General features: G+C 40.9%; 1 protein-coding gene across 10 annotated transcripts in view; it reads right to left on the bottom strand.

Moving 5' to 3' along the window:
- The window catches only part of FAM13C (family with sequence similarity 13 member C), a 277,891-nt gene that overhangs the window by 60,442 nt on the left and 201,673 nt on the right, over positions 1-15,776 (bottom strand). For all 10 annotated transcript variants that reach the window (XR_013814709.1, XM_079793129.1, XM_079793128.1 and 7 more), the window contains one exon: positions 14,995-15,113. Coding sequence is in view for 9 of the 10 variants with exons in the window: in XM_079793129.1 (XP_079649255.1) it covers positions 14,995-15,113 (119 nt within the window). In the remaining variant the exon portion in view is untranslated. The remainder of the gene's footprint in view (positions 1-14,994; positions 15,114-15,776) is intronic.

Genomic DNA, 15,776 nt, shown 5'->3' with positions numbered 1-15,776 from the left:
CTACAGCTCCGCGGACAATTCTGCTCACTCATATTATCCCCCTCAAGCACCTGCCAAGTCTCTTCACTTTCAACCTCAAGGATTTTGTGAGGCAGAGCTGGCTCCCTCCTGGAAGTGTGGGAGAGCTACCTCCCCCAGGGGCAACAGAAGAAGGAATGTATGGATAAACACTGCAGCCCCCAATTTTCAGAGGGATACATCTGAGAACTTTCTACAAAGTCCCTGAGAGAGGCCTCAGAGCACTAATTCCAGTCACTGGAAGTGTTCAGTTACACACCTGCTGTCAGCTTTCTCCTCCTGTGTTCCTGCTTCCTGGGGTCACCTCCCTGTACCCAAGGCCTCCTATGAGGCTCTGATTTCTGTAAGAAAGTGAGCAATGTAACTAAGTAGACCTAATCCCAGTCTCTCCAGAGCTTACCATCAGGGACAGAGAAAAAAGTAACACACAAATGAAGAATTAGTTCAGGTGTGGTCGCAGTGATAACACAAGTGAAGAATTAGCTCAGGTGCAGACGCAGTCAAGGGTATAAGGGTTCACAAGTAATTGGGGGGAGGGGGTTGGCTAATTTGAATGACATGAATAGTTGATGAATATTAAAGACTTTTTGCACTGGGCACTGTGATATTACATCTGACACTTGGCCTTCCAACACTTTTAACTTTTAAGTCATAAATCAGGATAGCTCAACAAACAAGAGAACTTTAAAAAAGCACAGAGGACTTGGGTAGGCATTAATATTAAGCCTAAATGCTATGTGCTGCTCATAAAAGTTTTCTTTCTTTCCCAAAAGGGAAAAGTCATGAGTCATCTATCTTCACCTGTCACATTCCTGCCTCTTTCATTGCTACCATCTCCTCCCACAAGAGGGATGCTTTCGCCTGCGAGATGTCTCCCCACAACACACGATACTTAGAGTGGTCTTTTAAATATGTAATCTGAGCATGCCATTCCCATTTAGAATCTCCAATGGCTTCTCTTTGAACTTAAAATCCGAAATCCACACCCTGGCTACCAAGCCCCGTGCAGCCCGGCCACTGCCAACCTTCCTGACACACATCCTCTCCGCAGTGCAGTATGCCCAGCCTGACAGACCTGGTCTGTGTCCTGAACAAGCAGCACCTCTGTGCCTGCTATTCCCAGAGCACATATGTTAGGATTCCCATTATTATTTATTGAGAAGCAAACAACAAGTGCTATACATGCTTCAACACAAAGCTATCCTTACCAATGTGGTCTTGGCACAAGATCAATAAAACCTGGGTCAGTGTCTATCTGAGGGGCAAGGGTGGATTAATTATCAGAGAGGCAAATCCACAGAATAAAACACTCAAACAAAAGAAGAGGTATCTAGGACAGAAATTCTGGTTTTAAGCATCATCTGACCCTATAAAAGTCACCTTTAATATTGCTTTCTGATCCCAACTGACCCAAACCATTAAAGCCACAGGTACCACTGAAAATGCCTTGTTTCCTTTAGTTAACAAAAATTAAAAATAAATACATTCTCTCCTAACTCTCTCCCAATATTCCTGTTTACCTCAGATTGAGATAATAGTTCAAAAAAACAAAGTAAAATTATATCATATGATTACAGATATTTTAACAAATATATTAGGGTTCCATAGCCTGAATAGGATACAATTTTTTTACTTATAATTTCTTAATTTACAAACTTAATAGGGTTTCAATGGGGGAAAATTTTAGAAATCAAAAAGAATCTTTTTTAAATCAGCCACTGTCATCCACCTGAAAGTAACCACCAATAAAATATTGATTTATGTCTCTCTAGTATATGTTTCTGTACATAATTATATAGTAAGCAAAAATAGAATCACACCCCAGCTGGGTGGCTCAGTTGATTGGAATGTCATCTCATGCACCAAAAGGTTGTAGGTTTGATTCATGGTCATGGTACATATGGGGGCAGCCAATCGATGTGTCCCCCTCTCCTCCCCTCTCCTTCTGTCCCCTCCACTCCACTCCCCTCCCCTCCTCTCTATTTTTCCTCTCCTCTTTCCCTAAAGTCAATAAACATATCCTCAGGTGAGGGTTATTTTTAAAAAATGGCATCACATAATACCATAATGTAACTACTTTTTTTCCCACGTATAAATAGATTATGAGCATGACCTATGTTAATACTCTGCTAAAACATAGTTTTAGTAATCCATCATGCAGATTGGCATTTCTCAAGGGGGGGTGGTACACCCCCTAAAGATTTAGAAAATTTGGAGACTATCTGTGATTGGCTCAGAGGCTGGGGGTGTCTGCTAGCATTTGGTGGACTAGAGCCAAAGCTGCCAGACCCCTAAGATATGTGGGACAGTCCCACACAACAAGGATTGCTCCACATCCCACATGACTTCCAAGTATCCTCTGGGAATGTTAGAACCAGAGGCACTTTAGCCTCCGCACACTCTGAACCAGAAAACTATGAGGGCTGGTGGATGAAATAGAAATATCTAGAATACACAAATAGAGAGGAGGGAATTGGAATGACTCATCTCTGAGCCACTACCCGATGGTTTCATCACATACAGAAATTCAGACACGATTTTCTACCTAGTTCTCTCAAAAGTTATCCATTATCCATTATATTCCTATCTTCTTCCATGGTCAAATAACTGGAAAATTTATATCCTAAGTTTTTGTTGGTAAACATTTCAATTACAATGCCTAGACAGCTTTTCCCCTTAAGCACAAACCAAGAGAACTATTATGGATGTACTTAAAAATATTTTTAGACAATCGACAAGGTGGCAGAGTAGGTGGAAGTTTTACTCGCCTGCTCCCAGGACTAAACCAGGATTACAAGTAAATTATAGAACAAACAACATAAATTATCAAAAGAAGACTAGCTGAACAGAAGTCTTATAACAAGGATTTATAGAATAGGTCACATTGAGATTGGTAGGAAGGGTACAGACATGAAATGGGCTGACCCCCCAATGACATGCATCAGTTGAAAATCTGGAGGGATTTTCTCAGTTGCAAAAGTCCCCTCTGAGGAGCAAGAGGCCTCAATTCTATGCCATCACCCCAGTCAGGAAGAGGAGCCCATATAATCTGGCTGTAAAAATCAGCTGAGATTTCATCCACCATGGGCATGGGAGTCTGCTAGAAATACAGGCACCTTCTTTTTTTCCTCTCCCTACTTTTTTTTTATTTATTTTTTAACTCTAGAGAGAAAACAGCCCTATTTAGTTAGTTAGTTAGTTAGTTAGTTAGTTAGTTAGAGCAGGTAAGCCATTCTTTGTTTGTTTTTCCCCCCTTGACTTCTCCCCAGCCACCCCACCCCCCAGCACATGCCCTCAAGCGCCGTGCCCCCATCTGTGTCCATTGGTTATGCTCATATGCATGCATACAAGTCCTTTGGTTGATCTCTTACTCCCTCACCCCCCACCTTCCCTCATAGGTTGGACAGTCTGCTCGATGCTTCTATGGTTTCACAGGTGAACTTTACTGAACATTCCAAGAAGAACTAACCCTCATCCTTCTCAAACTACTCCAAAACAAGTCAAGAGGAGGAAAGACTCCCAAGCTCATTTTAAGAGGCCAAAGTTACCCTATTTCCAAATATCAGATAAAGACACTACAAAGGAAGAAAATTATAGGCCAGTATCCCTGATAAACAAAGAGGCAAAAATCCTCAACAAAATACACATTAGCAAATCGAATTCAGCAATGCATTAAAAACATCATATACCATATCAAATGGAATTTATTCCTGGGATACATGGTTAGTACAATACCTGCAAATCAATTAATGTGATATACCATATACACAAAATGAAAAATGAAAATCATGTGATCATATCAATAGATGCAGAAAAAGCATTTGACAAATCCAGCACCCATTTATGAGAAAAACTCTTAGCAAAGTGAAAACAGAGGGAACATACCTCAACATAATAAAAGCCATATATATGACAAACCCATAGCTAACAACATACTCAACAAGGAAACACTAAAAACCATTTACCTTAAGATCAGAAACAAGACAGTGATGTCTACTTTCACCACACTTATTCAAAACTAGAGGCCCAGTGCATGAATTCATGCACCAGTGTGGTCCCTCGGCCCGGCCTGAGGGATTGGGCCAAAACCGGCTCTCCGACATCCCCTGAGGGGTCCTGGATTGCGAGAGGGTGCAGGCCAAGCCGAGGGACCCTACTGCTGCACAATTGGGGCTGGGGAGGGATGCGGGAGGTTGGCCAGTTGGGGAGGAACCACGGGAGGGCTCCAGGGCGTGTCTGGCCCATCTAACTCAGGCCAGATCAGCCAGACCCCAGCAGCAAGCTAACCTACCGGTCGGAGCACCTGCCCCCTGATGGTCAGTGCACGTCATAGTGACTGGTTGACCAGTCAACTGTCTGCCTCCTGGTGGTCAGTGCATGTCATAGCAAGTGGTTGAGCAGCCTTAACATATCATTAGCATATTAAGCTTTGACTGGTTGAACAGACTACCGGACACTTAGCATATTAGGCTTTTATTATAGAGGGTAGTACTGAAAGTCCTCACACCTCAGCAATCAGACAAAAAAGAAATAAAAGGCATACAAATTGGAAAGGAAGAAGTAATACTGTCATTATTTGTAGTCACTCTGATGACATAATAATGTATATATAGAACCCTAAAGATTCTACACACACTCACACAAAACTGCTAGAATTGATAAGTGAGTTCAGTAAATTAGCAGGAAACAAAATAAATAATCAGAAATGGGTTGCATTTTCATATACCACTAATGAACTACCAGAAAGAGAAACTAAGTAATGCTATTTACATTTTACTCAAAATAATAAATATATATCTAGAAATAAATTTAACAAAGGAGGTAAATGACCTGTACCTAGAAAATTATAAGACACTGAAGAAATAAATTGAAGAGAGAAATAAATGGAAGCATATATTGTGCTCAAGGATTAAAAAAATTATCATTCAAATGTCTATATTACCCAAATCAATCTATAGAGTCAATGTAATACCTATCAAAACAACAATGGCGTTTTTCCCAGAAACTAGAACAAACAATTCAAAAATGTATATGGAACCACAAAAGACCCCAAGTAGCCATGGTAATCTTGAATAAGAACAAAGTTGAAGGTATCACGCTACTTGACATCAATTTATACTACAAGACTATAATACTCAAACAGCATGGTACTGGCATAAAAACAGACCTATAAATCAATGGAACAGGACAGAAATCCCAGAAATAAGTCCAGAGCTATATGGTCAATTAATATTTGACGAAAGAGGCAAGAACATAAGAATGGTGTAAAGACAGTCTATTCAATAAACGGTGCTAGGAAAATTGGAGATACAGGTAAAAAAAAAAATTAAACCACCTTCTTATATACAAAAGTAAACTCAAAATGAATTAAAGACTTAAATGTAAGACTCAAAACCATAAAACTCCTAGAAGAAAACATAGGCAGTAAAATCTCAGACATTGCTCTTAGCAATATTTTTTCTGATATATGTTCTCCGGCAAGGTTAACAAAAAAAATTTTAAATGAGACTACATCAAACCAAGAAGTTTTTGCACAGCAAAAGAAACCATAAACAAAAACAACAAAAAACAACCTACAGAATATGAAAAGATATTCATCAATCATACATTTGGTAAAGTGTAAATATTCCAAATTTAAAAGAACTCATACAACTCAACACCAACAAAAACAAACCATCCAATTAAAAAGTGGGCAGGAGACCTGAATAGACCTTCTCCAAAGAAGACAGACTGATGGCCAATAGACATATGAAAAGATGCTCAATGTCACTAGTCATCAGAGAAATGCAAATTTAAAACACAATGAAATATCACCTCACACCTGTTAGAATGGCTGTCATAAAAAAACTAGAGGCCCAATGTACGAAATTCGTGCAAGGGGCTTGGTCCTCGCAGCCCCAGTGGCTGCCTCGGCCCTCGCAGCCCTGGCTTCATCCGGAAGGTTGTCTGAAAGGTTGTCTGGAATATCATTCAGCTGTCTGGTCTAATTAGCATATTATGTTTTTATTACCATAGATGCACAAATGACAAGTGTTGGCAAGTATGTGGAGAAAAGGGAACCCTCGTATACCATTGGTGGAAATGAAGACTGGTGTAGCCACTGTGGAAACCAGTATGAGGGGTCCTCAAAAAATTAAAAATAGAACTGCCTTATGACCCAGCAATTCCACTTCTGGGTTTATATCCAAAGAAACCAAAAACACTAATTTGAAAGAATATATGCACTCTTATGCTCACTGCAGCATTATTTACAATAGCCAAAATATGGAAGCAACTCAGGTGTCCATCAATAGCCAAGTGGATAAAAAAGTGGTGGTATATATATATACAATGGAATATTGCTCAGCCATAAAAAAGAATGAAATCTTACCAATTGTGACAGCATGGACCTAGGTGGTATTATGCCAAATGAAATAATTCAGTAAGAGAAAAACAAATACCACATGATTTCACTATATATGGAATGTAAAGAACAAAATAAATGAACAAACAAAATTAAAACAGACTCATAAATACAGATAACAGACTAATGGTTGCCAGAGGGGTGAGGGGTTAGGGAACTGGTTGAAAAAGGTGAAGGGATTAAGAAGCACAACTTGGTAGTTGCAAAAGTCACAGGGATGTAAAGCACAGCATAGACAATCTATATATATAAAAGCCTAGTGACCGTCGCAACCGAAACAACCGGACAACCAAACAGGCTGCATGGGGCAACCAGGCCGGCAGGGGGGTTAGTGAGGGCCAACCAAACGAATGAGCAGCGGGCTGTGTGGGCGACCAGGCCGGCAGGGGGGTGAGGGCCAACCAAACAACTGAGCAGCGGGCTATGTGGGGTGACCAGGCCAGCAAGGGGGGGGGGGGGGCAGTGAGGGGTGACCAAACGACCAAACAGCAGGCTACGTGGGAGGACCAGGCCGGCAGGGGGGGCAGTTGGCGGTGACCAGGCCGGTGGGGGGGGGGGCCGCAGTGAGGGGCAACCAGGCCGGCAGAGGGGGGCAGTGAGGGGCGATCAGGCAGGCAGGCAGATGAGCAGTTAGGAGCCAGTGGTCCCGGATTGTGAGAGGGATGTCCAACTGACAGTTTAAACATTTCTTAGAAGATTGAACTAAAATATAAATGGAAACCGGCAGTCCAACATCCCCCAAGGGGTCCCGGATTGGAGAGGGTACAGGCTGGGCTGAGGTGACCCTCCCCCCCACCCCCCGTGCATGAATTTCATGCACTAGGCTTCTAGTATAGTTAATAATATTGTAATAACTATGAATGGTGCCAAGTGGATTCTGGAAATATAGGGGAAAATACTATGTAAAGCATATGATTGTCTAACCACTATGCTGTATACCTGAAACTAATACAAAATATTTAAAAAATAAAAATATCACTACCATTTCAAAAATATATATTTTAAATGATTCTTCTACAGTATCCCAAATATAAATCCAAGAAGTAACCAAAGTACCCAATAATTTGGAATTATTTGAATAAATCATGGTATAGTCACAGAATGGAATATTTCACAGCCATCAATATTGGTAATATTTCAGAATATGGGAAAACTCAATAATTACATGGAATAAAAAAGTTATGCAGAAATGTGTTTAAATCTAGCATTGGTTAAAGATAAAAAAAGAGAGGAAGGGTTGGAGCTGTGTGTGTCACTATATATGATGTGTGTGTGTGTGTGTGTGTGTGTGTGTGTGTGTGTGTAGTATTTAATGTAAGTCTTGGAAAGGAACAACCTGTTGATGAATACTATGAAAGAAGCACTGGAGTAGTCACTGCCTCCTTGGGAAGATGAAGAGTAGGCTGAAGGAAAAGCTTCATTCCTGTGGCTTCAGGAACACTGACCATTTAACAAGCTGGTTAAAGTTCTAAATTAGATTTTAAGTTTATACAGATTCTATCTCCTATCATTATTACTGAAATTTCTCTCTTAAATCTATTCCAAATTAGGCCAAGAAGCTTTCCAAGATGTTGAGATATCAAGAACAAAGTTTTTTGTTCAGTCTTCTAGAAATGTTTTTTCCATAACATGGCTATCATGACACTAAAGTCTGTAAAACATGTTTACTGTAGAAAATTATATGTTATGCCATTTGTTGAGTACATAAGGATGGATAAGGCTACCACATCTAGTGGGAAAGAGGACAAATAAACAGATGAATATGATAACAATGTGGTGTATGCAGTGAGGAGGAGCTGTTTAGGGAAGGGTCAATGTCCAGTATTGGGCTTGGAAAGAGGACACAAAGGGGGCTTAAAAAAAAACAAAAGAATTTGTTGCCCAGCTGGCATGGCTCAATGATTGAGCATCGACCCATACACCAGGAGGTCAAGGCTTGGTTCCCAGTCAGGGCACAAGCCCGGGTTGCAGGCTCAATCCCCGGTGTGGGGAGTGTAGGAGGCAGCCGATCAATGATTCTCATCATTGATATTTTCTCATCATTGGTATTTCTCTCTCTCCCTCTCCCTTCCTCTCTGAAATCAATAAAAATATATTTAAAAAATATTTTATGTTAAAGTATTTGTATGGTAAGTCAAATTTGTTCACCTTAGCCATAAAAGAATTTACCAGCCTTGTGATAATTAACCCACTTGTCCATTATTTAGCTCAGATTGCATTCTGGCCCAACTTTATGCTCTGGAGTCTGCTTGAAATAAATAGTGCTTCTAACAGATTCAAACCCTAATGCATCGGGAAGCCCCTTTTCAGACACAATTCTCTTTCATGCCCACATTAAAATAATAACATAAAAATGTACACTACAGTGGGAACAGTGGTTTTATCTGAGTGGTAAGATTATAAGAAATTTTTGTGTCCTTGGAGTTTTCTGTATTTTCCAGTATAACCATGTTTAATTTATTTTATTATTGTTTTTTTTTAAATGAGAGAACGTCTGAGTTTCCCTCTTATCTGTATGCTTAATCATTGTCCAATGAAAGTGCTAAAAATTTATCAAGTGACCAAGGTCAGACTCCAAAAATAAAAAATAAAAAGAGGGTTTCATTTCCAGAATAATCAAGCGTGGGCTCTTTTCCCATCACAGTTTAAGGATTTGGTGTGGGATTCTTTGTGCTCTATATCAGGGAGGGGGAAATGTTTTTATATGTGACTGCAAGAGCTTGTATTGTTAAGCTAAAGTCTTTCCATGTCTAATCCTTTAAACATCTAGAATGTTGAGCATTTCCGGTGTAAGGGCCAGAAAGGGCCTTAGAAATCATCTGGCCCTCACTCCTGTTAGAGGAGGGGACTTGGGGATTTAAGTGAAGCAACCTAGGTCATCTGATAGACATAAGACAAGACCCAACACTTCTTCATCTGAATGTTCTTTCCATTCGCCTGATTGTTTCTGCACCTTGGAGGTGAAGACAGAATAGGGGGTGATGCACAGCCTCGCTATACGGCTCTCTTCCTATGTAGTATACACAAAGCAAGCTATTTTAGGACCCACTCATTACATAGCTGCACATCAGGGAGTCTTAAAACATTGTCAAGACAAGCTATTTTGTTATCTCTACCTCATCCCCTGCTCTCCCCCACGTCCAGTCTACCCCCACCCCCTCACTTCCACCTCCCCCCCCCAAAAAAAAAAGAAAAAAAAAAGAAACCTACTAGTAAGAGCACACTAATGAGAAAGATCATGCTGGCAACAGGCAGAGCTCCTGCTCCGGTTCAGTCCAAGAAGGCAGACCTTGTTTTCCGTGTTATTAAAAATCTCTGGGTGCTCACTCTCTTGCTCATTATTTCTCTTTTTAGCAGAACTCATTAAGCCTCTGCTTATTCTATGAATAACATTTAAATAAGAAACAATTAGCTATTAAAACACACACAAGTCATCTATCTCAAAAACAAAAGATGAAAGAATTTATCCCCCATGGAAAAGTTGCTGCCAACAAAACTTCCTCTTTCCATAGAGCAACAAAGCTTTTCCTTTCATCTGGAATGTCACAAAAATAGTCAAAGCCATCAAAGGCCATTCTTACTGATACCCCCCTCTTCAACCCCGGATAACTGGGGACTGCAAGATGAAGAGGCCAATGAACTTCAATTCAAAATGTAACCGCCGCCTTAATTAGTAGTAACAACGCTATAGAATACTTCTATTTATACAAAGGTTTTAACAACATTAAAGGTTTAATGCTGTCATAAATTTTAATGCAATATTTTAAACACAAGTGAGTTAATCACTCTCAAATGTAAATTTACTTAGCTGGGTAAGAAGTCCCTGACTTCATTAGTTTTCTCTTATACTCATAAATTCCCCTTTGTCATATCTGAGGGTTCACAGTATTGGCACTGGCTTTAGCTATAAAAATCAATCAAACTGCTACATATTCATTAAGTGGCTGCTCTGAACAGAGTGATGGTGCTTGTCTTGGTTCTATACAAAGGGAGTGAGGGCTTCAGCAAATGACAGCCACAATGGGTGTCAAACTAGAAAATGAGAAGGTTGTATTAAATGATTAATAAGGTTTCACTCTTGTTCTCACTAAATGCCATTCTATAATTTTACATGTTTTGAGAAACTCCAGGAACTGAGGAGCATGCCAGGAATGCAATATGCAGCCTCTCCACTAAGATGCCCTGAAAATCCAAGTTAAAATATACACACACCATCTTGGGAAAGGAGGCATGAAGACAGTATCAGCCACCACCTTATTGGGGGTTAGCTCCAATCAGCTCGAGTCCCCAGGATGAGCAGTTGCTGGGAATATAATGCCTATTGAAGTAGGCATTATAAATCAAATACCTGTAGGAGCTCAGTCAAAGAGCATAAAGGAATGGGGAGATATGGGTGGAAATTGTGAAAAAATAGAGTTCAGTTTCTCAGCTTCAGCTAATTGTTGCTTTGTAGGAATGGAGGCTCTGGGTCATCCCATCTTCAGATTTTTCAAAAGAATGCCAAAGATCTGTAAAACCTGATGTTAAAATACTTTACAAGCCAAATATACAGGTATTTCCACCCTAGATATACCGACAGGACACCAAATTTGAGACCTCTGAGGTGGGGCACTGTACTGCCAAGAAAGGTAACGTAGGGATGAGAAGGGAATGGCAAGTAGGAGGGATGAAAAGAAAGAGGACAGAGGGGGCCACACTGACATGTGAGGATGGCTCTGTTGGAATTCAGAATAGGAAGCAGACTTGGAGGAGGAGAGATTCAGACAGTCGTTCCAAACCTTTTTGGGGATCATGAATACCATAGGAGATTCTGATAAATACTTTTAAGAGTTTTTCCCTGAAAGAGTAAAACAGTAGGTAGCATAATGGTCCCCCAAAGATTTCCATGTCCTCATCCCTTGCCCTCTTCCTACATTACCTTACATGACAAAAGAAGTTTTACAGCTCTGGTCAGTTTTGCCCAGTAGTTAAGAGCATCAATCTACAGACTGAAGGGTCTCGGGTTTGATTTCTAGTCAAGAGCACGTACCTCAGTTGCAGGTTTCCAGCCCCGGAGGGGCACATGCGGGAAGGCATGTTTCTCTCTCTCTCTGCCCCTCCCTCTCCCTTCCACTCTCTCTAGAAATCATTGGGGGGAAAATATCCTCGGGTAAGGACTTTTTTAAAAGTAGTTTTATGGATATGGTTAAGTACGGACCTCGAGATGGGGAGATTATCATGGATTATCTGAGTCGGCCCAATCACATGAGTCATTAAAATCGGAAAATCTTTCCCAGGCATACTCAGAGAGATACTATGTTTCTAGCTTCTAAAAATGGAGAAGAATCCATGAACCAAGAAATGTAGGCAGCCTTTAGGAACTGGAAAAGGCAAAGAAATGGTCTAATTCTCCCCTAGCGCCTGCAGGAAGAATGCAGGCCGGCTGACCCCTTGAGTTTTCAGTCCAGTGAGACCCATGTTGGATGTCTATCCTATAAAACTGTAATATACATGTGTGTTGTTTTAAGCCGCAGGTTTGTGCTTATTTTGTTACAGTAGCTTCTGAAAACCAATATAGTACACACACACTCTCAAACTTTGGCAAAAATATTCACAGTCCTCCCTGAAGCTCATCCAGTCAGAGATAAAGGCTCCTTGTGCTAGAAAGAGCTTAAAATACAAAGGCTCTAAGAAGATATGAAGCTATTTCTCCTTGGCAGGCATGGAAAGATCAATGCCCACACCATAGCACAATCGGTTCCAAAATCTCACTTCTACACGAATGGATCATTTTCTGAAAATGACTCCTTTAAGTCTCACTTTAATGACACGAGACATTTGTCACGCCCCTGACTGCTCCTCCCTACAGAAAGATGTTTCTTCCCTTTCTCAAATTGTTTATTGCTAGTAACATTCACTCCCCATCTTCAAGAAGGTGGCATTTTACACCTGCTGAGATTTAGCCGGGCTTCTTTCCTCACTCTGAGCCAGGCCTAAGTCTTATGTGTCCTGTTACAGTATCATGTTTCTATCAAGATCTTATTGGGCATGATATGTCTGAACCTGACCATATGCTGACGTAAAACGGAAGACGAAGGTTATCAGGAATGTGAGCTACCTGACTCAAAGTTGTTTTTAGCCTCAGATCTCATTTCACCAGTTCATCAAGTTTCACAATCCCTGTCATATTTTGAGATGTTTTTAAGTACCATTAGAATGTCCCCGGTGATACCACCATGATTGTGACAAGTAACTTTAGTTTGAAGGTTACCAGCCCAGTTTAAATACCAAATCTACTAGCCCAAAAAGGCTCCTGATCTGCAACTTGACCCCAGACCTTGGGATTGCCAAACCTGGGGCACGGAATTCCTGGAATACAGCTAGACCCTGTGAAAGTACCGCATGGAAGCTAAAGAGGAAAAAGCAGACAAGAGAACAAGGTCTTTAAGGTCTTGTGGACGTTTACTTAGGTATAGAGGAAGAGAGACCAGATCTGTCTTTGCAAGAAGTAGCCAATCTGTTGGGAAGACAAGCCAGACTTAATGAGGAAGGCTGCCCGATAACCTTATATCTGGTTCCTTTCCCTGGCATGTGGCGGAGCTCTGTAACCTCCTAAATTTTACACAAAACTATTGTGTGTGTGTGCATCTATTTTTTTCTGAAGAAAGGTGCCACACATGTTTGCGAATGTGAATAAAACTTAATTCCCTACCCTCAAAGTAAGAGTTACTTCCCTCTGTGTTTCCTTATCTGGGGGTCTTAATTCAATACTCTTAGTGTTACTTCTCATATGTGAATGATACCTATCACTTAATCCTATTAAATATCTGACTTGCCCTCTGTAAGAGTGATAACAGTAATATCACTATTTACCTCCCTCACTGTATATGGAATATAAAGTGTGGGGTTTTTTTTCATTAACTTTTGTTGTTGTTATTTATCCTCACCAGAGGATACTTTTTCCTTTTATTTTTAAAGAGAGTGGAAGGGATGGGGAGGGAGAGAGAGAGAGAGAAACATGAATGTCAGAGAGAAACATAGATTGGCTGCCTCCCAGACTTGCCATAACCAGGGCAGGGATTGAACCTGCAACCCAGGTATGTGCCCTTGACCAGGAAATCAAACCTTCAACCCTTTGGTGAGCAGGCCAATGCTTTAACCACTTAGCAACACCAGCCAGGGCTAAAGTAATTTTAAGTTTACTAAAAATCAAGCATATTTGAGAAGGTTAATTGCTAATACTATTTTCCCCCATCAGCTTCTGTGGAATATCCACTCCAAAGGGCTATCATAATTCTATACATAAATAAAAATTATTTAGTGGATTTTTTTGCCTTTTATTATTTTTTTTTAACTTTTTTGAAATATGTATGTGAATATAGTTGGCCTTATTCAGGCTGAGAGAGACAGTCACCAGTCTGGGCGGGGGGCGGTGGGGGAGGCGGAGGGAGACAGGATTACTGCCTAAACTGGTCCTAGTCAGCCCCAAACATCTCTATTGCAATAATGCCTTAAATAGGACAGAGAATGTCCTCATCAGTGGAAAAATGACAAGGTTGAGTCTTACCTGGCCTGAGGTCAAGTAAGAATAAACAGACAAGAGATGGCAACTTGTGAAGAGGGTGATGAAAGGTGCCTGTGAATCCAACTGGATACTGGATCATCTTACTTGGGGCCCCCCTCTAACTCTTTGGGGTTCTATGATTCTAAATTTAGTATGCTGGATATTTAAAAGCACAATCACATTGCACAATCTTCTCTGTTATTGTTGATTCATTTAGACTTTGAAACCTTAGAAAAAAAATTTCTAAAGGTCATGCTCAGAAGCACAGAACTCCCTTTCCACTGAGTCAGGGCTATGATTACACCGTACACAAGATCCTACAAAGACAGCTGACACAACTAGTGGTTGAATTCTTTCTTCTGTTTATTTCCAGAAGAGACGTTCCATAGACAGCTGCAATGCTAGGCTCCCATCAGAATGTGGTGCCAACCTTGCTGTAGACAGCTTTCTACCCACGTCCTTGCCCTCAACCCATGGCTGTCTCCAGCAGGTCTAGCAGAAGTACTGTGCCTACGGACACCACTCGGATCAGCACAGAAGCCACACCTGCTATGCCATAATTAGACCATCTGTCGGTTCACATTTTGGTTCAGCTTTTTTCACTTGTGCAACATCAGGCCAATACCTTAATTTGCCAGCCTCAGGCTCCTCCTCCGTGAAATGGGGCTATGAGTAAGTGGTGAAGACTATAAGATGTAACATGTGAAAAGCAATTGGCTTGCCATCTATACTGTCATCTCTGTCATTATCACAGAGGCAAGCCGAATCATTGTTTCTCTCCAAGGGCAGGACTAGCTCCACTCCCCTCTGAGCCTTAAGGCTGGTAATCTTCAAACCGAAGGCAGAGAAAGTAGGTTATTTACATTTCCCTTAAACTCAGAATCAGGATACTCCTAGCCCCCCTAAGCAGCTTTTACAGACCATAAGAAATTGCCAACAAAAGTCAGGGAGCCTAGGTTCGACTGTGGGGGTGGCAAGCATACAGGAAGCAACCCAGGCACAGGGGAACTTCTGACACCAAAGGGCCCACCTTGGTTGAAGCCACACTGTTTCCTGGCCTCTGAATGTGTGGTTTTGTGGACTCTCATGAGCTGGCGTTCCTGCTCTCCCCCGACACTCCGACGGGCTGGGGGCTGCATGCTCTGTCTCCTGTAGGAAGAAACAGCAGAAGTAGATGAGCTCTCAGCAGCCATCGGTTTCACAGCGTTCCTAGGCTGGTGTAGGTCTCCGGGCAGCGGAGCAGCAATACACAACACATGCTACCAAATTGTAGTGGGGGCGGGGGGGTTAGTGAGTGACCTCAAATTTAAAAAGCCTCTTTCTATCAGCAAGTTGCTGCAAGATAACAGAAGAAAAATATAATAAAATAGTCTCATTTCAAAAGATCTAGTCACACCACATTAAAATGACATTTTAAAAGCATATTTAATCAATAAGTCTGAAAATATAATTTATAGAATAGTATTTATAGGATATGATCATTTTTGCAAAAACAAAACATATGTATGAATGTTCACACACACACACACACACACACACACACACACACACACACACACACACACTATTGCCATTAGCTACACTGCATCCAAAGAAATTGCTACATTGGTCCTTCTATTTTGCAATCTACTAATTTAGGAAAGAAACCATAATGCTAAATTCTCTAGAGAATATCATAAAGACACCCAAGCTAACATGAATCAGGATTCAACACAAGGACACACAAACCAAAAAAGAAAAGTTTGTATATGTTCAGCAGGTGAACCACTATAGTCTTTGAGCCATGTCCAACCTCTGACAAATTTCCCTAGG

The sequence above is a fragment of the Cnephaeus nilssonii genome (genome assembly GCF_951640355.1).
Source record: "Cnephaeus nilssonii genome assembly, chromosome: 16".
Lineage (NCBI taxonomy): Eukaryota > Metazoa > Chordata > Mammalia > Chiroptera > Vespertilionidae > Cnephaeus > Cnephaeus nilssonii.
This window is presented reverse-complemented; position numbering and strand designations above follow the sequence as displayed.